The sequence below is a fragment of the Ranitomeya imitator genome, chromosome 4 (assembly GCF_032444005.1).
Source record: "Ranitomeya imitator isolate aRanImi1 chromosome 4, aRanImi1.pri, whole genome shotgun sequence".
Classification (NCBI taxonomy): Eukaryota; Metazoa; Chordata; class Amphibia; order Anura; family Dendrobatidae; genus Ranitomeya; species Ranitomeya imitator.
In genome coordinates this window covers 320,369,894-320,390,781 of record NC_091285.1, presented here as the reverse complement: position 1 = coordinate 320,390,781, position 20,888 = coordinate 320,369,894, and the positions used below count along the sequence as shown (strand labels likewise).

The window sequence follows — 20,888 nt, the reverse complement described above, 5'->3', positions numbered from 1 at the left end:
TATTTCATCTCTGTGTTTGTATTTTCATCTTTACTCACAGTCATTATATGTGGGGGGGCTGCCTTTTCCTTTGGGGAATTTCTCTGAGGCAAGGTAGGCTTATTTTTCTATCTTCAGGGCTAGCTAGTTTCTCAGGCTGTGCCCGAGGCGCCTAGGTCTGGTCAGGAGCGCTCCACGGCTATCTCTAGTGTGGTGTGATAGGATTAGGGATTGCGGTCAGCAGAGTTCCCACGTCTCAGAGCTCGTCCTATGTTATTAGTAACTATCAGGTCACTTTGTGTGCTCTTAACCACCAGGTCCATTGTGTTTCTGAACCACCAGTTCATAACAGTACTGGAGGCCCAAAGTACTAATGCTTCTCAATAGAGGGAAAAGAGAAGTTCTGAGACCATTTTTTTTTTTCTGCACTGTGTTTTGTCTTTCTTTTCCCCTAGACATTTGGGTGGTTCAGGAAACAGGTGTAGTGATGGACATTAAAGGTCTGTTTTCTTGTGTGGATCATCTCGCTGCAAGAGTACAAAATATTCAAGACATTGTGGTTCAGAAATCTATGTTAGAACCTAGAATTCCTATTCCTGACTTATTTTCTGGAGATAGAGCTAAGTTTCTGAATTTCAAAAATAATTGTAAACTGTTTCTGGCTTTGAAACCTCGCTCCTCTGGTGACCCAGTTCAACAAGTTAGGATCATTATTTCTTTATAACGTGGCGACCCTCAAGACTGGGCATTTTCCCTTGCGCCAGGAGATCCTGCATTATGCAATATTGATGCGTTTTTTTCTGGCGCTCAGATTGCTGTATGATGAACCTAATTCAGTGGATCAGGCAGAGAAAAATTTGCTGGCTCTGTGTCAGGGTCAGGATGAGGTAGAGATATATTGTCAGAAGTTTAGGAAGTGGTCTGTGCTCACTCAATGGAATGAATGTGCGCTGGCAGCAATTTTCAGAAAGGGTCTCTCTGAAGCCCTTAAGGATGTCATGGTGGGATTTCCTATGCCTGCTGGTCTGAATGAGTCTATGTCTTTGGCCATTCAGATCGATCGACGCTTACGTGAGCGTAAAAATGTGCACCATTTGGCGGTATTATCTGAGCATAAACCTGAGCCTATGCAATTTGATAGGACTTTGACCAGAGCTGAACGGCAAGAACACAGACGTCGGAATGGGCTGTGTTTTTATTGTGGTGATTCCACTCATGCTATCTCCGATTGTCCTAAGCGCACTAAGCGGTTCGCTAGGTCTGCCACCATTGGTACGGTACAGTCGACATTTCTTTTGTCCGTTACTTTGATCTGCTCTTTGTCATCCTATTCTGTCATGGCATTTGTGGATTCAGGCACTGCCCTGAACTTGATGGACTTGGACTTTGCTAGGAGCTGTGGGTTTTTCTTGGAACCCTTGCAGTATCCTATTCCATTGAGAGGAATTGATGCTACGCCTTTGGCCAAGAATAAGCCTCAGTACTGGACCCAACTGACCATGTGCATGGCTCCTGCGCATCAGGAGGATATTCGCTTTTTGGTGTTGCATAATCTGCATGATGTGGTCGTGTTGGGGTTGCCATGGCTACAAGTCCATAACCCAGTATTGGATTGGAAATCTATGTCTGTGTCCAGCTGGGGTTGTCAGGGGGTACATGGTGATGTTCCAGTTCTGTCTATTTCATCATCCACCCCTTCTGAGGTCCCAGAGTTCTTGTCGGATTACCGGGATGTATTTGATGAGCCCAAATCCAGTGCCCTACCTCCGCATAGGGATTGCGATTGTGCTATCGATTTGATTCCTGGTAGTAAGTTTCCTAAGGGTCGACTGTTTAATTTGTCTGTGCCTGAGCACGCTGCTATGCGGAGTTACGTAAAGGAATCCTTGGAGAAGGGTCATATTCGCCCGTCATCGTCGCCATTGGGAGCAGGGTTCTTTTTTGTGGCCAAGAAGGATGGCTCGTTGAGACCTTGTATTGATTACCGCCTTCTAAATAAAATCACAGTCAAATTTCAGTACCCCTTGCCGCTGCTGTCTGATTTGTTTGCTCGGATTAAGGGGGCTAGTTGGTTCACCAAGATAGATCTTCGTGGTGCGTATAATCTTGTGCGTATTAAACAGGGCGATGAATGGAAAACAGCATTTAATACGCCCGAGGGCCATTTTGAGTACCTGGTTATGCCATTCGGGCTTTCCAATGCTCCATCAGTATTTCAGTCCTTTATGCATGACATCTTCCGAGAGTACCTGGATAAATTCCTGATTGTATACTTGGATGATATTTTGGTCTTCTCGGATGATTGGGAGTCTCACGTGAAGCAGGTTAGAATGGTGTTCCAGGTCCTGCGTACGAATTCTTTGTTTGTGAAGGGGTCAAAGTGTCTCTTTGGTGTTCAGAAGGTTTCATTTTTGTGTTTCATTTTTTCCCCTTCTACTATCGAGATGGACCCTGTTAAAGTTCAGGCCATTTATGATTGGACTCAGCCGACATCTCTGAAGAGTCTGCAAAAGTTCCTGGGCTTTGCTAATTTTTATCGTCGCTTCATCAATAATTTTTCTAGTATTGCTAAACCGTTGACTGATTTAACCAAGAAGGGTGCTGATGTGGTCAATTGGTCTTCTGCTGCTGTAGAAGCTTTTCAGGAGTTGAAGCGTCGTTTTTCTTCTGCCCCTGTGTTGTGCCAGCCAGATATTTCGCTCCCGTTCCAGGTCGAGGTTGATGCTTCTGAGATTGGAGCAGGGGCTGTTTTGTCGCAAAGAAGTTCTGATGGCTCGGTGATGAAACCATGTGCCTTCTTTTCCAGGAAGTTTTCGCCTGCTGAGCGTAATTATGATGTTGGCAATCGAGAGTTGTTGGCCATGAAGTGGGCATTCGAGGAGTGGCGTCATTGGCTTGAAGGAGCTAAGCATCGCGTGGTGGTCTTGACTGATCACAAGAACTTGACTTATCTCGAGTCTGCCAAACGGTTGAATCCTAGACAGGCTTGTTGGTCGCTGTTTTTCTCCCGTTTTGACTTTGTGGTTTCGTACCTTCCGGGCTCTAAGAATGTGAAGGCGGATGCCCTGTCTAGGAGTTTTGTGCCCGACTCTCCGGGTTTGCCTGAGCCGGAGGGTATTCTCAAAGAGGGGGTAATTTTGTCTGCCATCTCCCCTGATTTGCGGCGGGTGCTGCAAAAATTTCAGGCTAATAGACCTGACCGTTGCCCAGCGGAGAAACTGTTTGTCCCTGATAAATGGACGAGTAGAGTTATCTCTGAGGTTCATTGTTCGGTGTTGGCTGGTCATCCTGGAATCTTTGGTACCAGAGATTTGGTGGCTAGATCCTTTTGGTGGCCGTCTCTGTCGCGGGATGTGCGTTCGTTTGTGCAGTCCTGTGGGATTTGTGCGCCGTCTAAGCCCTGCTGTTCTCGTGCCAGTGGGTTGCTTTTGCCCTTGCCAGTCCCGAAGAGGCCCTGGACACATATCTCTATGGATTTTATTTCGGATCTCCCCGTCTCTCAAAAGATGTCGGTCATTTGGGTGGTTTGTGATCGCTTCTCTAAGATGGTCCATTTGGTACCCTTGTCTAAATTGCCTTCCTCCTCTGATTTGGTGCCATTGTTTTTCCAGCATGTGGTTCGTTTACATGGCATTCCGGAGAACATCGTTTCTGACAGAGGTTCCCAGTTTGTTTCGAGGTTTTGGCGAGCCTTTTGTGCTAGGATGGGCATTGATTTGTCTTTTTCCTCGGCTTTCCATCCTCAGACAAATGGCCAAACTGAACGAACCAATCAGACCTTGGAAACATATCTGAGATGTTTTGTTTCTGCTGATCAGGATGATTGGGTGTCCTTTTTGCCTTTGGCTGAGTTCGCCCTTAATAATCGGGCCAGCTCGGCTACTTTGGTTTCGCCGTTTTTCTGCAATTCTGGTTTCCATCCTCGTTTCTCTTCAGGGCAGGTTGAGTCTTCGGACTGTCCTGGTGTGGATACTGTGGTGGATAGGTAGCAGCAGATTTGGACTCATGTAGTGGACAATTTGACATTGTCCCAGGAGAAGGCTCAACGTTTCGCTAACTGTAGGCGCTGTGTGGGTCCCCGACTTCGTGTTGGGGATTTGGTTTGGTTGTCGTCTCGTTATATTCCTATGAAAGTTTCCTCTCCTAAGTTTAAGCCTTGTTTCATTGGTCCGTATAGGATTTCTGAGGTTCTTAATCATGTGTCTTTTCGTTTGACCCTTCCAGCTTCTTTTTCCATCCATAATGTATTCCATAGGTCATTGTTGCGGAGATACGTGGCACCTGTGGTTCCATCCGTTGATCCTCCTGCCCCGGTTTTGGTTGAGGGGGAGTTGGAGTATATAGTGGAGAAGATTTTGGATTCTCGTATTTCGAGACGGAAACTCCAGTACCTGGTTAAGTGGAAGGGTTATGGTCAGGAAGATAATTCCTGGGTCTTTGCCTCTGATGTTCATGCTGCCGATCTGGTTCGTGCCTTTCATTTGGCTCATCCTGGTCGGCCTGGGGGCTCTGGTGAGGGTTCGGTGAGCCCTCCTCAAGGGGGGGGGTACTGTTGTGAATTCTGTGGTCGAGCTCCCTCCTGTGGTCATGAGTGGTACTTTGGCTGGTTCTGTCTATGAGCTTCCTCTGGTGGATGTGAGTGGGGCTGCGGCTTCTGAGTTTCCTTCCTCAGGTGACGAGGTTAAGTCGTTAGGTGCTGCTCTATTTAACTCCACCTAGTTCATTGTTCCTTGCCTCCAGTCAATGTTCCAGTATTGGTCTTGCTCTCTCCTGGATCGTCTTGTGGCCTGTCTGCCCTGCATAAGCTAAGTTCTGCTTGTGTTACTTTTGTTTGCTATTTTTTCTGTCCAGCTTGCTTTATTGGTTTGTCTTGCTTGCTGGAAGCTCTGGGACGCAGACCGTTAGTCGGTGCGGAGGGTCTTTTTGCGCCCTCTGCGTGGTTGTTTGTAGGTTTTTATGTTGACCGCAAAGTTATCTTTCCTATCCTTGGTCTATTCAGTAAGTCGGGCCTCACTTTGCTAAAATCTATTTCATCTCTGTGTTTGTATTTTGATCTTTACTCACAGTCATTATATGTGGGGGGCTGCCTTTTCCTTTGGGGAATTTCTCTGAGGCAAGGTAGGCTTATTTTTCTATCTTCAGGGCTAGCTAGTTTCTCAGGCTGTGCCCGAGGCGCCTAAGTCTGGTCAGGAGCGCTCCACGGCTACCTCTAGTGTGGTGTGATAGGATTAGGGATTGCGGTCAGCAGAGTTCCCACGTCTCAGAGCTCGTCCTATGTTATTAGTAACTATCAGGTCACTTTGTGTGCTCTTAACCACCAGGTCCATTGCGTTTCTGAACCACCAGTTCATAACAGATGACACATAATTATTGGCTTTTGATCAGTGTGATAGTGTCAATCATAGTGACCAAATTGAACCAATAGGAAAAATCCCTGTTGTTTCCAGGTGCCAGCTGGCAGATCTCGGCGGGCGCACCGCGCGCGCCATTTTTTTTTTCAGGAAGAGGAGGCAGAGGGTTGGGGAACAGAGCTAGAGGGAACGGGAAATAGCAGAGGTACCAGGAAGGGGATTGGGGACCTCATTTCTCTCTTCTCTGACATGTTTATCATATCAGAAAAGAGAAAAGTTTTCAATAGTGGTCACACTTTTTTCTTTATGAGTAGAGGCCCATCCTTGAAGGGGTTGTCCGGTCTTAAGCTACAAATCTGCAGTCACTCCAATGCCGGGCTGTAATGTGAGTGCAAGTATGCAATTTGCAAACTCCCGCCCACATTCCCACTAGAATGTTTCCGACCTCGCTCAATACACTTGGATTGAGTGAGACCATGCAAATTCAGTTGGGAAGTGACCGCATGTATGCAAATACCATACTTGCTGCCGGCACTGGAGTATCCTCACAGCATAAGGTACACACAATGTGATGATTCACAAGTCTGTAGTCACACAGAGTGACTGCAGACTTGTGGCCTAAGACCGGACAACCCCTTCAAAATGTTTACTTCTAGCTGTTTCATAGACTATATTCATACGACCGTACTGTTTGTCTGAGTGCTTCCCGTAGAAAGAACGGACAGCACTCTGACTAGTTCAGATGAGCTTTTGTACTGTTCAGGTGTGGTACATTGAATGCTTACGTGTTACTTTCTTTAAAAGGGTTTTCCAATGACCAAAGTTCATTTTAATCAACAAATCTTAGAATTATAATAATTTCCACAATTGGATGTGTTTAAAAAATGTTCCTGTGCTGAGATAATCTTATAACTATGCCCCTGCTGTGTACTGTGTAATGGCTGTGTCTGACTGTACAGGAACATGGTCTGATCATACCACATCTCATGGGCAGGGGAGGAAGCAAAAAAGTACACAGACATTATCGCATGGGATCACAAATAATTCTTTCTATGAGGTAAAACATTTTTTTAAAAACAGGCAGGGAAATGCTTTAACTTACAAAAAGAATCAGCTATGATCTCATGCTGTAATGACTGTATACTCTCCGTGCCTTCCTCACCTGCCCAGGAGCTGTGGTACCATCAGACCATGTCCCTGCATGTTTAGACACAAACATTACACAGGGGCACATTTATAAGATTATCTCAGCACAGGAACATTTTTTTTATACGCTACCAAGATCTATTGATTAAAGTCAACTTTAAAATGAACTTTGATCATGGGAAAACCCCTTTAAGCCGGATAGACATTTTCAGTAAAGCACGGTACACTGTGCATTTCTACACTCCGAAAAAAACATATCCCCAGAGTAAAGGTGGTTATACAGAAGCATAGGTCTACTAGATAGATACGTATGAATTTTTTTGCATATTTTTTTCAAACATACTTGATCAATTCAATCAAGTCGTCAATGTAAACTTCAACTTCACTGCAATGAAAAAAAGGTTCTAGTATATGTACAAGTCAGTTATTATCCTGAGTAGTATACCACATGCAATATATTGGAGACACTATTACTGGTATATAGAAATGAGCAACCTTATTTGCAGGACCCTGGTGTAGGGGTCAGATCAATCGTCAGTGGCTGCTGGACTGGAACCCTGTGATCGCCCCCTACCTTGCGGCATCCTCTTTCTCTTCCTTTTATTTGTAGCCTGATGCAATGTCATGTATGTGTAATGAAGCAAAGATCACTTCACACAAGGTCTACGAATCAAAAGAGGAGCCAGAGATGCTGGCAGGTAGGACGAAGCTTGCAGGGCTCTAATATGGTGGTCACGGACAACTGATGTGACCGTTTGACCAGTATCCTTCCAAAAAGTGTTCTGATCCCTGCTGGTATATGATAAATTCTGACTATACTTACCAGATATTATATACAGGTGTAGTGACGATAGTATATATATATATAGTGTGTGACCATTATAAATTACACTATGACTACAGATATTACACCAGTCACATGTTATCCTTTGTTTATCACTGGAAGTGTGTACACAACATAGCGCGTACAGTATACAGGATATACTGTACATGACTGGCATATATACTGTGATACTGAAGTCATATACAGGATAAGTGATCATATATATCACACTATGAATGCAGAAATCAGATATTACACCAGCTGCATATAATAGGGGATGTCTATGCACATAGTATATTATATACAGTATACAGGATAATATGTGACTGTATACATACTGTGATACAGAACATCAAATATTACACCAGTCATGTATTATCTCATGTACAGTACAGACCAAAAGTTTGGACACACCTCATTTAAAGATTTTTCTGTATTTTCATGACTATGAACATTGTAAATTCACACTGAAGGCATTAAAACTATGAATTAACACATGTGGAATTATACACTTAACAAAAAAGTGTGAAACAACTGAAAATATGTCTTATATTCTTGGTTCTTTAAAGTAGCAACCTTTTGCTTTGATGACTGCCTTGTACACTCTTGGCATTCTCTTGATGAGCTTCAAGAGGTAGTCACTGGAAATGGTCTTCCAGCAATCTTCAAGGAGTTCCCAGAGATGCTTAGCACTTGTTGGCCATTTTGCCTTCACTCTGCGGTCCAGCTCACCCCAAACCATCTCGATTGGAGGCCAGGTCATCTGGCGTAGCACCCCATCACTCTCCTTCTTGGTCAAATAGCCCTTACACAGCCTGGAGGTGTGTTTGGGGTCATTGTCCTGTTGAAAAATAAATGATGGTCCAACTAAACACAAACCGGATAGAATAGCATTCCGCTGCAAGATGCTGTGGTAGACAGGCTGGTTCAGTATGCCTTCAATTTTGAATTAATCCCCAACAGTAACACCATCACACCTCCTCCTCCTTCACGGTGGGAACCAGGCATGTACAGTCCATCCGTTCACCTTTTCTGCATCGCACAAAGACTCGGTGGTTGGAACCAAAGATCTCAAATTTGGACTCATGAGACCAAAGCACAGATTTCCACTGGTGTAATGTCCATTCTTTGTGTTCTCTAGCACAAACAAGTCTCTTCTGCTTGTTGCCTGTCCTTAGCAGTGGTTTCCTAGCAGCCTTTTTACCAGAAGGCCTGCTGCACAAAGTCTCCTCTTAACAGTTGTTGTAGAGATGTGTGTGCTGCTAGAACTCTGTGTGGCATTTACCTGGTCTCTAATCTGAGCTGCTGTTAACCTGCGATTTCTGAGGCTGGTGACTCAGATAAACTTATCCTCAGAAGCAGAGGTGACTCTTGGTCTTCCTTTCCTGGGGCGGTCCTCATGTGAGCCAGTTTCTTTGTAGTGGTTGATGGTTTTTGCATCTGCACTTGGGGACACTTTCAAAGTTTTCCCAATTTTTCGGACTGACTAACCTTAATTTCTTAAAGTAATGATGGCCACTCATTTTTCTTTACTTAACTGCTTTTTTCTTGCCATAATATACATTCTAACAGTCTATTCAGTAGGACTATCAGCTGTGTATCCACCAGACTTCTGTACAACACAACTGATGGTCCCAATCCCATTTATAAGGCAAGAAATCCCACTTATTAAACCTGACAGGGCACACCTGCGATGTGAAAACCATTTCCAGTGACTACCTTTTGAAGCTCATCAAGAGAATGCCAAGAGTGTACAAAGCAGTCGTCAATGCAAAAGTTGGCTACTTTGAAGACCCTAGAATATAAGACATATTTTCAGTTGTTTCACACTTTTTTGTTAAGTATACAATTCCACATGTGTTAGGCTACGTTCACATTTGCGTTGCGTCGGGCGCAGGTTCGGCGACGCATAGCTATGTATGCGTCCCTATATTTAACATGGGGGGCGCATGGACATGCGTTGTCTTGCGTTTTGTGATGCACGTGTCATTTTTGGCGCAAGCGTCAGGGCGCAGAGGACGCAGCAAGTTGCATTTTTTTGCGTCCAAAATCAAGCCAAAAATGGACGCATGCATCACAAAACAATGCGTTTTTGCATGCGTTTTGCATGCGTTGTGCGTTGCGTCGCCGACGCGACGCCCAACAACGCAAATGTGAACATAGCCTAAATTCATAGTTTTGATGCCTTTAGTGTGAATTTACAATTTTCATAGTCATGAAAATACAGAAAAATCTTTAAATGAGAAGGTGTGTCCAAACTTTTGGTCTGTACTGTATCTCAAATTTAACACGAATGTTGCACATTCGGATTGAGATTCCCAAGTTTTTTCCTAAATATTGATAAAAGTCAGCAAAGTTCAGTAAATGACAGAGTTCACTAAAGGCTCTTTTAGATGTCAGTGTTTCCGGTAGCAGCACAGTCCACAAAATGTCTCACACATGTGCATGCTGATGACACATGCATGACATCCCTTTGTCATCAGTGTGACATGTACCAGCACCTAGAAATCAGCAGTACTGTTCACGCTGTTCCCCGGTGCCAGGTGCTGAAGAAGACAGTTCATATCACTGTCCTCTGCTCGTGCTGTGATCAGGGCTAGCAAGGGACAATGCTGAGAGTTGTATAAATATAAAAAAAATGACGTGGGATTCCTCCATATTTTTGATAACTAGCCTGGCAAAGCTGACAGCTGCAGACTGCAATCCTCAGCTGTCAGCATTAGCAAGGCTGGTTATTAAGAATAGAGGAGTCCTCATGCCATAATTTTTAATTATTTACTTATTTTTGACAACCAGCCAATCTAAAGCAGACAGCTGGGGGCTGGTATTCTCAGTCTGGTAAGGGGCCATGGATATTGGCCCCCAAGTTTAAAAATAGCAGCCGCCCAAGAAAAGGCACATCTAGTAGTTGTGCCAATTCTGGCACTTTGCCTGGCTCTTCCCATACTTGTGGGGTGGATGTCACATTTGTATTTTCCGGTGACATCAAGCCCAGGGCTTAGTAATGGAGAGGTGTCTATAAAATGTCTGACCATTGCTAATTCTATAGTTATATTGTAAATAGACACATAGCCAGAATAAAGTCCTTTAATTAAAAGAATGATACAGACTACTTTAATTAATCTAAATTAAACCATACTTACTGCATCCATTAGCCATGGTCTCCTGTAATAAAACAAAAATAAAAAACAACTATATCCCTCACCTGTCCATTGTTCTATCCCATGCCGTAATACATGTCCAGGGGATAAACAGTTTTCAACCTGGATGGTGCCAAGATGCGACAGTCGAGGCTGAGACCCACTGAGGAATGAGCTGCTGTGATCGCAGCCTCAGTGACTGGATGTGACATCATCGAGGTTACCGCTGTTCACTGAGGTTGCGTTCCCAGCTCGGCTCCTCAACTATGGGGACCTCTGTGAGATCAGCGCTGCACCGTGAGACTTTGTCACTGTGCTAGTTTGGGTTGGGTTGCTTTCTAGAAAGATGCAATATTGCAGTTTATTTGTGTATTAGGTTGCAAAGAAGGATAAATAATCTCGAGATTTATGCTGTATCCTACATTCGGCATCAGGAAGGGATTATTTTTTTACTGATAATTATCTTGTACAGTTTTATTGTTTTTTTCCTGTTATAAAAGGATAAAAGGTAAAATGTAATATGTCTGTTTTCAATGTTACTGACTATGTAACTATGTGCAGCCCCAATATCATAGCTGCAATTCTCGTCTATTGCATTGTTCTTGGGTAGCCTTAAATGGAGTTCAAGAAAAAAAACATAATTTTGTCATGTTTCATATTTTTACATAATTTACATGCACATAGAAGTTCTAAATGAGAAAGAAGAATTACCTGAATATCCTCTTCAGTTTCTGTCACATCCAGAAAGAGGTCATTTCCTGAAAAAATACACCACAATTTGAGCCTTCAGAACCACTGATGATGAATACAGTATGATATTCCAGCAGCATTAGATCATTTTTGTTGTGGCTGGTAATATATAGGATTGTGACAACTGACCGCATCTCTTAATCAACATGTTGATGTCCGAGTAACAATACGGACACGTTCCCCACCTTTCTCTACAGGTAACATCTGGCTATCAAATTGATCACAATGCTTTTTTAATATGGGCATGTCCTTTTTTTTTTGAATAGTAAAAAAAAAAAACTACCTACAACATGGTCAATGTGGCTCTGAAAATTATGGGCAGTGTGGATTGCAGGTATTAGTTACATTCCAAAGACATACTGATAGGGAATTTAGATTGTGAGCCCCATCGGGGACAGCGATGATAATGTGTGCAATGTGCGCTGCGGAATATGTTAGTGCTATATAAAAATTAAGATTATTTATTTATTTATTTTTGATTTATTTATTGGTTCGGACTGTGTATTCTGTAAAAATGTACAGATGTAGCCAATCTACAGTATAACCATGATGTTTGTAAGGCTTATTTTTTTGTTCCTTAACTACTATGTATAGTTCATTAAGAATAGTTCCCAATATCTACTTTTGGGGATCGATTTCTGCAACACTTTCAGTTCATTCTGTTACCCAATGAAATAGTAAAAGTTATACTGTGCCACAAAACATTGCATATCGACACTAAATATTTGTTCTAGTTTATTGCATTAGATAATCTCTCGCCTGTTATTTTTTTCACTGTCCGTTATGTTACAACAGCTAGAACCCGCAAAGGCATTCTAGAAAACACCATCATTTTTTTTTACACTAGCAATTCTACATGGCCCCCAACATTGTTTGCAACTTTTACCTATGGGTTGATCATTTAGGTGTTTTAATTGGAAATTGAAAGGCATTCCTTCAGTGGCAAAAAAATCTTCACTTCCGTGAGAAAATTAGACTTTTTTTTTAATCTATGCTGTATATTAAATATTACGGTTCAGTTCATATAAAGTGCATTTTACACTCCACGATTGTCAGGAACTAGGAATATTTGTTTCATGGAATCATGCATTGTAAGGCTACTTTCACACTTGCGTCGGTACGGGTCCGTCGCAATGCGTCAGGCTGACGTACCGACGCACGTTGTGAAATTTGTGCACCACGTGGGCAGCGGATGCAGTTTTTCGACGCATCTGCTGCCCATTCTGAAGTCTAGGGAGGATGGGGCGGAGTTTCGGCTGCGCATGTGCGGTAGAAAATGGCGGACGCGACGGACAAAACAAAGTTACATTGAACGTTTTGTTCGTGCCGACGGTCCGCCAAAACACAACGGATCTGTCGCACAACGGATGTGACGTGTGGCCATCCGTCGCGATCCGTCGCTAATGCAAGTCTATGGGCAAAAAACGCATCCTGCGAGCACATTTGCAGGATCCGTTTTTTCCCAAAACGACGGATTGCGACGGATGCCAAACGACAGAAGTGTGAAAGAGGCCTAAACCAGCTGCCATTCAACCAACATCGAGTGAAATGATCTTTTGTTTGCCTAAATTATTAAGTTATTAACAGCAAATGCTGAGTTTACAGGACCTGTGCTACTGAGAACAATGGCAGCCTATGTTCGCTGAGCGGTCTGTTACTGCCCTTCTCAAGTGTTGTTGGCCTATCTAAACAGACAATTAACCCCTTTATGATTTATGGCATATATTTATGTCATATGTTGTGTTGTATCCCTGAATGTGATGCTGCATCTTTCCCAGCAGATAATGGCTGATTTAACAGCCATGGGTGGAGCGGAGCCTCACGTTCTCTGTTCCTGTCATGACAATTCTCCTGTAAAAGCCAGCCCATGGCTGGAATTCATAGATCGATGCTTTAGCTATATATAGCAGTGCTCAAGCACTGATATGTATAACACAGGTGATCAGACGATCACAGCTTCATGCACCTTAAAAAAAAGTTTAAAAATATGAGAAAAATAAAAAAAAACATTGCCCCATTAAAAATTAAAAAAAAAATGATGCTATTGTAAAAGTCAGATCTATAAACATATAAATTAAATTAAGCCGATTGGTAAATGGCGTAGTGAGAAAAAAAAAATCAAACTGACAGAATTACTTTTTTTTTAGCCACCGCAACATTGCGATAAAATGCAATAAGAGGAGATCAAAACATCCCAGCCCCATATCCAAAAAATTGAAAGCGTTACGGGTCTCGGAAATGGCAACACAAGCAAAGATTTTTTATTTCTGATTTTTTTCAGCACTTAAGACAAAAAAAACTATACTTGTTTGGTATCTGTTGCCAGGTCAGTTTTACACTATAGTGAACATGGTACATAACCCCCATCCCCAATCAAAATTGTGAAATTTATTTCCCGTTATTCAGTGCATCACATGATAAAATGACTGATGTCATTCAAAAGTACAACTCATCCCGCAAAAAACAAGACCTCATGGGGACTATGGGGACTGAAGAATAAAAAAGTTATTGCTCTTGGAAGAAAAGGAAGAAGAAACAAAAAACAAACAAACAGAAAATCGCCCTGGGTGAAGGGGTTAAATAACTGCTGAGGGCAGACAGTAGGGACGTTAAAAAGAAGGCAGGTTTTGCACTAACAATCGTTTGATCTTTTCTAGGGGTTTTGTTCATAAGCATATAACAGCTCTATCACATTTTTGTTTTTCACTGAAGGTTGACTTCAGGAACAAATCAGTTTGGCAAAAAAACAACTAACTAAAGTGAAAGTAGCTAATAATTTACTATTTTAAATGTTACATTCTATCTTTGATTTTTCTTTTTATATTGGATTTTGAGTGTCCTCTGCTTCTTCCCTATTTTTCATTATGTGACATATATTATTATGTTACATATCCTATTATTATGTTACATAAAGCATGTGGCTATTTATTACAATCTTTTTATGCTTTAATGTACTATGTAACTCCATTCTCTTAAATGATGATGAGGTGACATTTCATTCTAAATATCATCATAGTAATCAGACCTGGAGTGCAGAAGGGAATTTGGCAGGATGATTTTATTTCTAGAACTTATGATATGGCTATATAGGTTGTAGTACACTAATAAAAAGGATATCTGTTTGGTAGGAATTAGTTATGGGCAAACGTGCTCGGATAAAGTGTTATCCGAACGTGCTCGTGTGCTCGAGTGTTTCGGCATGCTGAAAAAAATATGTTGGAGGTCCCCGGCTGTTTGACAGCTGCAACATATGAAGGGATTGCCTGTTTGTTAGACAATCCTGCATGTGTTGCAGCTGTCAAACAGCCAGGGGCCTCCAAGACATGAAGCCGCGGGGACTCAAACGTATTTTTCGAGCACACCGAAGACACTCGGTTAGCACCCGAGCACGTTCGGATAACACCTTATCTGAGCACATTCACTCATCACTACTAATAATTCAATGTGCCAACCTTGAAAAACTGAGCTTTAAGGCTGCATGCAAATGAACCTGGAAGTGCAATTGGGATGTGTCGATGCTCTCCTAGTGCATCAGTACTGCCCCAATGCACTGCCACACTAATTTGAATGTGGATTCAAAGTGGCTTTATGGGGTTTTTTATTATTGGAACACTGAATTACTACAAGAAATATCATTTTTATTGTTCTAGTAAGACCCATACAGTAATGCCAGTGCTGTAATCGTCGGCAGTTTCTCGTAGAAATGAAGTATTGAGTCATTATGAAAAGTCTGATTTTAAATGACAGAAAGCGGTGTACATTTGATCATTTTGCTATCTGCGATAAGTTCATTATTACGCATCACATACTATAAAATGACATTAAACTAAAGTGCAAATTAACACACTAGGCCCCCATAACTGAACTAGAGTCATGTCATTTTGCTCTATGGTTGCTCTAATAATCTACGGTAAAGATATGATATGGGACAGTTTGACTATGAAAGATTAGGACAGCGACCATGAGAAATACCCAGCAAGTTGGTTAAAAACAAATTGATTGCAAAAAAAAAAAAAAAAAAAAATGTTTTTCTTACCTTTGACACAAAATGGAGATGCGATTGTTTGTATTCCACATATTCAGACAGCGCACATTTAGACATTTCAATTTGTAGAAAGGAATTATCTATATAATTAGCAACCAATGTGTGTAAACTGGGAGCGCTATCTCAATAAGATTGTTTGCACTTATCCTGTAGCCCACACAAGCACATTTACGGCTGATGCGTTATTTAACGAACTTACTAACGACACAATTAAAAATGTCTAATATAATAATTATCAGCACCAAGGACTGTGAATGGCTGTGTTAGGACAAAACAATGACAATGTAAATGCTGCATGCGTGTAATAAACAACCAAAAACACAAGAAAATCACACACAATACTGTACAAATCAAATATTAAATGTAGGCTCAGTTATAGACATAAAGTCAACACAAGTTCTTGTTTTTAAGACATTTGACAGCGGTGTTTGTGGAAACGGTGAGCAAGTGTTCAAGCAGGTGGGAGAAGATATGAAATCTATCCGTCCATGAAAGAAGAATCCTATGCAATAATAAAAAAATGCAGTCGACATTCGATCAGCACAAAAGTCATGCCTGCAACTCATGTTATTGGGGCTAAATGTGCAATGTGAGCTCGATGGAATGAAATATAAGATTACTTTAATGAACATTATAATAAATGATCAAACTGTTATTTCTATGGTTGAATTTACTATATATCTGCATATAGATATATTGCATAGGACCCTAACACCAGCAGATTTAGTGATTCAGGAGAAAGGAGAAAGGTGACAAGACAAAGAAACTGCACTGATTGACGCAATGATTGATGAATGTATGCAACCAATTATGACATAACCTAATATGTAAAATTCATTATAGGACTAGTCTTCAGGAAGTCAATGGCGTGGTATGAACATGGCGGAAATGGCAGAAACGTCACACTGAAACCTAAAGCACGACCACAAGTGATGATAAATGCATTAGGGACGTAAATGATATGTTAATAGATGCAAGAATTAGTAACAACGAACATGGAAATGCTTCACTTCTTACATGAAAAAAAGCTTTTTTACCTGTCCAATACAAATAATAACAGTAGAATATGATGGAGATTGCACTACAGCTCCCACTTACAATGCATGCGTGCATTAGGCATAGTCTCAGGAGTTACAGTTTGGGGTTTTCAATACTCGTTGTATACATTATAATTTAGCCCAATTTCATTTTTTATTTTCTAGAAATTGAACCACTTCTTGCCATGGACTGTTTGGCTTTGCTATGGGATTTATCTGCAATAACAGACACAGACCAAGGAGAACAGTGGAGCAGCTTCAGGGAGAAAAAAAGGCAGACTGTAATCCTGGTCAACTCACTTATATACGGATTTTCCTTTCCATAAGGTTTGTGACACAATGTATGCTGGCCACTGCACCCCGATATCTACCGTCTGATATTTCCACAAGATTTACTTAGTATTGACGTAAACCTGCTGCTTCATCAGAAACCAGGTATACAGAAGAAGCAGAAAGATCTAAATCACAGATTCTACACCTCTATCTAAGGCTTTACAATATTCAGCTTCCTCATTATCCAGAGAATATACATTGTTCAGGGAAGTGTCTATATAACCATAGGTCACATAAAAGAATGATATGGACGGTATACATCGATTTAACACCTAAATCGTACACAACTGGAAGACACTAGTGTTAAGATTACCTTGAATGGGAGCTAAATATTCAAAACTCAAGTAATCGTGGGCTATGCACAATTATCACCTACTGTACGTGATTTACTTAAAGGGTTTCCTATTGACATAATAAACACCTGAAATGCACCAACCAAATAATCAACACCTATACCACCATTAATAACAAGACAAACAACATCAAATTAATCCAAGAATGAAAAAAAAAACTATTCAACAAGCCTTGCTACATGACTAGGGATGTAAAGCTCGTTAAAGGGATGAACGCTAACGAATCTGTTTTCCCATGGAGCATTGACAATTAGACTGGAACCCAGCTGGTCTCCTTAAAGATCAATAAAACCTTTATTTTAATGTACTTATTGATCAGCATTTATGACATACACCCTTACTTTATTTTGTTTCCTTCTCTCTCAAACACTATGATGAAAGTGTGGTTTTAACTGCCTAGTTCATGCTAATTTAGCAGCTGCTTTTACTTACAGACCTAGCAAAAATCTGTTTACAAACTATTCACAAACTCTCTCTGTCTGTCTGTGCACGTGGGAGTGTAAATTGTGCTTGAGTACAGATTTTTGCTAGAGCAGCAGTTCAAAGCAGCTTGTGAACAAGCATGAACCAGTCAGTTAAAACAGAACTGCATTGATAGAAGGCAGCAAAATAAACTAATGGAGTATATTTCAAAGATTTATATCTTTTGCAAAGGTCGCTCAATAATTACCGTAAATGAGAACCAATCCCCTGCTCCTAAGCTAGCATTAAACTAAAAATGTAGATAATACAGTAGACAATCCACACTTACAACTCCAGGTTGTGATCACTAACGCTTTTCTAAATAGAATACTTGGAAATTTGGTCATGTTCCATTTTTCCAACACAACTTTTTTTGGCATCAGAAAACCTTTCTGAGAAGCTTTATAAAGAAGGTTTTTGTTTGAAAGGAAACTTTTGCAATTGTACTAATATTCATGTTTTTAAGGTCTGTGGACAGAATATCAGATTCTTGTGTGTCATTATTATTGCATAGTCATAAGCCGTTCATTCTAAACAGCAAATGAAAATACATAATACTTTATACAGTGTAGTATATCGGTACATTTCCATATCTGAAGATAGATTTATATCGTCATACCTGCGTTGTCCGTTGTCATATCAAGCACCACTTGATCACTGCGCTTCCCATACAGACCATTGCTGCACAATGCCACAACTTGAAGGACATAACTTGTGTTGGGCATTAAATGATACAAAATTGCCCCCTGAAGAACAAAATACAAATCATTCAATTGCTTATAAATGTGGTGAAAATTTTACTTGTTATATGAAATATTTCCATTAAAAAATGGAAATCTTGATCAATCCTACATTGGATTGTAGAATTACTTTTTATTGCAAAATAATAGAGAAAAAAATGAAGATGCGATAAACAGCGTTTCTCCTCAAACTTAAAATAAAGGCAAAATAATAGAAAAAAAAACACAGCACTGGATCAAATACATTGTAAATACACTCCACAGTACGTGCATGTGATTTCTTCATATCTCGTACAGTTATAATCCCACTGGTACCCCAAGAGCACATTTATTATAGGTGGTCTAGAATGCCATACACCTGTTCGTGCAGAACCAAGTTCGGAAGCGTACTTAGAAGATCAAATCAATAACAAACTTGATAAGATTAACAAAAAGGAAAGATGCCATCCAGATCACCAAGGCGGGTGCAGAATGATGGTCCTCTGAGCTTGCCGGTAGGAGCCCACACACAACCCTTATAAACAAGACCTTTGGCCAAAATTTTGTAGCAAAACATCTCCCCAATGTTGGGCTTTCCCACTGAATCTGGGAAGGTTGGAAGGTATCTCCTGCAGATAAAACAGGGATTTTATCAAAACTACAGCAAACAGCCAAGATAGTGACTGACATATCGCTGGAATCAAAGACTCTGTCCCTATATTATGCTGCTGTCAGATTAGGTGGCAAAAACCATGAGACAGAGGTTCTTGAAAATTCAGTTCTCCCTTGTGATCTGTTATGGGAGCTGGAGAGGGAATATGCGGAACAGCACAGCTTATCAGGTGACCATGCTTTGGATGATATTCAGAAGAGCTATGTATCATGGCTTCTGTGCCAGTTTTGGGCCTCGTGTCAAAAATTCATGGATTTTTATTGAATGCCATTTTTATATAAAAATGTGGGATTTTTTTTTTTTGGGGGGGGGGGGGAATATTATGCTGTTCTTGCTACTTTTTCAAAGTGGCCATGGTTAGATAGAGTTTTAATCAGACTTATAAATAAAACAGATTTGTAACTGTTCTATGTGAGTATTTTAGTAAGGCAGGTCCATTTTCTATATAACTTCATGTTAGTTATATGGAGATAACTGTTTAATGACAAATATTTGGGCAACAAGATTTATTTGAAAGCAATAATGCCCAAATAATATACCAAGCGCCACATTTATACGGCGTCCAGTCTGTTATCAAACATATCAGGTTTGAGAAACTTAGATTAAAGGGAACTAATTTACATAATGAAATTTATATATTGAAAAAAAAAATCACCTGCAGCAGGCAGGCGTCGGCACCGCAGCACGATCACATGTGTAATGTGCATATAATTATTTTATTTCATGCTACAAATAGATGAATTAAAAATTAAAAAAAAGCCTCTCCAAATGGTGCTGGCCAAATAGGGGGAAGGTCAGTGAGGGATCAGTGATCTGTCAGAAGCCATACAGACGAATACCTAAGCAGAGCACCACATGAAAACCCCCAAAATGGCCGCCTCAAAGTACGTGCATATCATTACCTCAAAACTGAAAATAAAGATTAAACAACAACCACAAGACGGATTTCATCAACCAAGGTATCATTTTCATCAGTATATCGGCGCCGACCTGACAGTGTCTGTAGGTTACTGTGCACAATCCTGCATCTCATTATAAAGTCCATGCATGGACAAAAGAAGAAAACCACAAGTATAGAACAATTACCAAGTCCTGGTATCCATCTGTCAGGTATTCATGTCTCGTTTGGTCTTCTCCTTGTAGCTGCTGATAATAGACTAAATATCTCTCAATAACTGCTTCATAAACAACCCGAGGCCTCTTCCATGTAATTAAAAGGCTTGTGCTATTCTGGGATTCAGCCTGGACATCTTCTGGTTCAGAACTGCAAACTGAAAAAAGGAAAAGGGAGAAAAATGAAAATATTGTATTTTTGCTCATATTACATCATCATAATAATACTACATGTAGATTGTGCTGCACAACTTACCCATCATCAATAAGGAACCCTAAATAGCAGACTTATTCATAAAAAAGTAACAAAAAGAAGCAAAAAAAATCAAACAGCAAGCAGAAACATACTATCTGTATATGGATTTCTGTATATAGTTATTCCACACCTAAAAGGGTTATTCCCATATTCAGAAATGGGTATTGTCGGATAGAGATTGTAAATGCAAATCATTTGGCAATTTAATGTAAATATTTCATCCATTCTTGAAATATTCACACTTTTGTTTAGGTTTTGTTGCCATGGACACAGGCCACAGCAGTACGTGAACAGTGCTTACAAGCTCTTTTCTATTGAACGTGTTAGCGCTGTTTTGAAGCTCCCCATGATTTCTGAAACATGCTAATATCAGCCTGATTCAGCCCTGTGCTTACAAGTTAGACAGAAAAAGTGGCCAGTCTTCTAGGAAACGAGCGGTAAACATAAGAAAAGTGTTAATATCTCAAGAATAACTGCAAAATAAAAAAAAAATCATCTTAGAAGATGAGAATAACTATTGTCAAAAATAATGAACAGGACACTATGACAGCTTATCTCTAGGGGGAACACAAATGGCTAACGGTACTAAGACTTCATCATTTTTACAAATACATTAATCAATATTGATCATCAGGTGCAGATACTGGTGAACATAACCATGGACTTTCAGTTCTCAGTCTCAGCGCAGCAGGCACAATGGCATCACTA

At 40.7% G+C, this 20,888-nt stretch overlaps 1 protein-coding gene across 8 annotated transcripts in view; it reads right to left on the bottom strand.

The window, feature by feature from the left end:
• The window catches only part of PTPRZ1 (protein tyrosine phosphatase receptor type Z1), a 333,611-nt gene that overhangs the window by 136,733 nt on the left and 175,990 nt on the right, over positions 1–20,888 (bottom strand). For all 8 annotated transcript variants that reach the window (XM_069764885.1, XM_069764882.1, XM_069764880.1 and 5 more), the window contains exons 9-11: positions 19,898–20,082; positions 18,039–18,165; positions 11,151–11,197 (exon numbers count right to left, since the gene is read on the bottom strand). In XM_069764885.1, the coding sequence (XP_069620986.1) occupies positions 11,151–11,197; positions 18,039–18,165; positions 19,898–20,082 (359 nt within the window). The remainder of the gene's footprint in view (positions 1–11,150; positions 11,198–18,038; positions 18,166–19,897; positions 20,083–20,888) is intronic.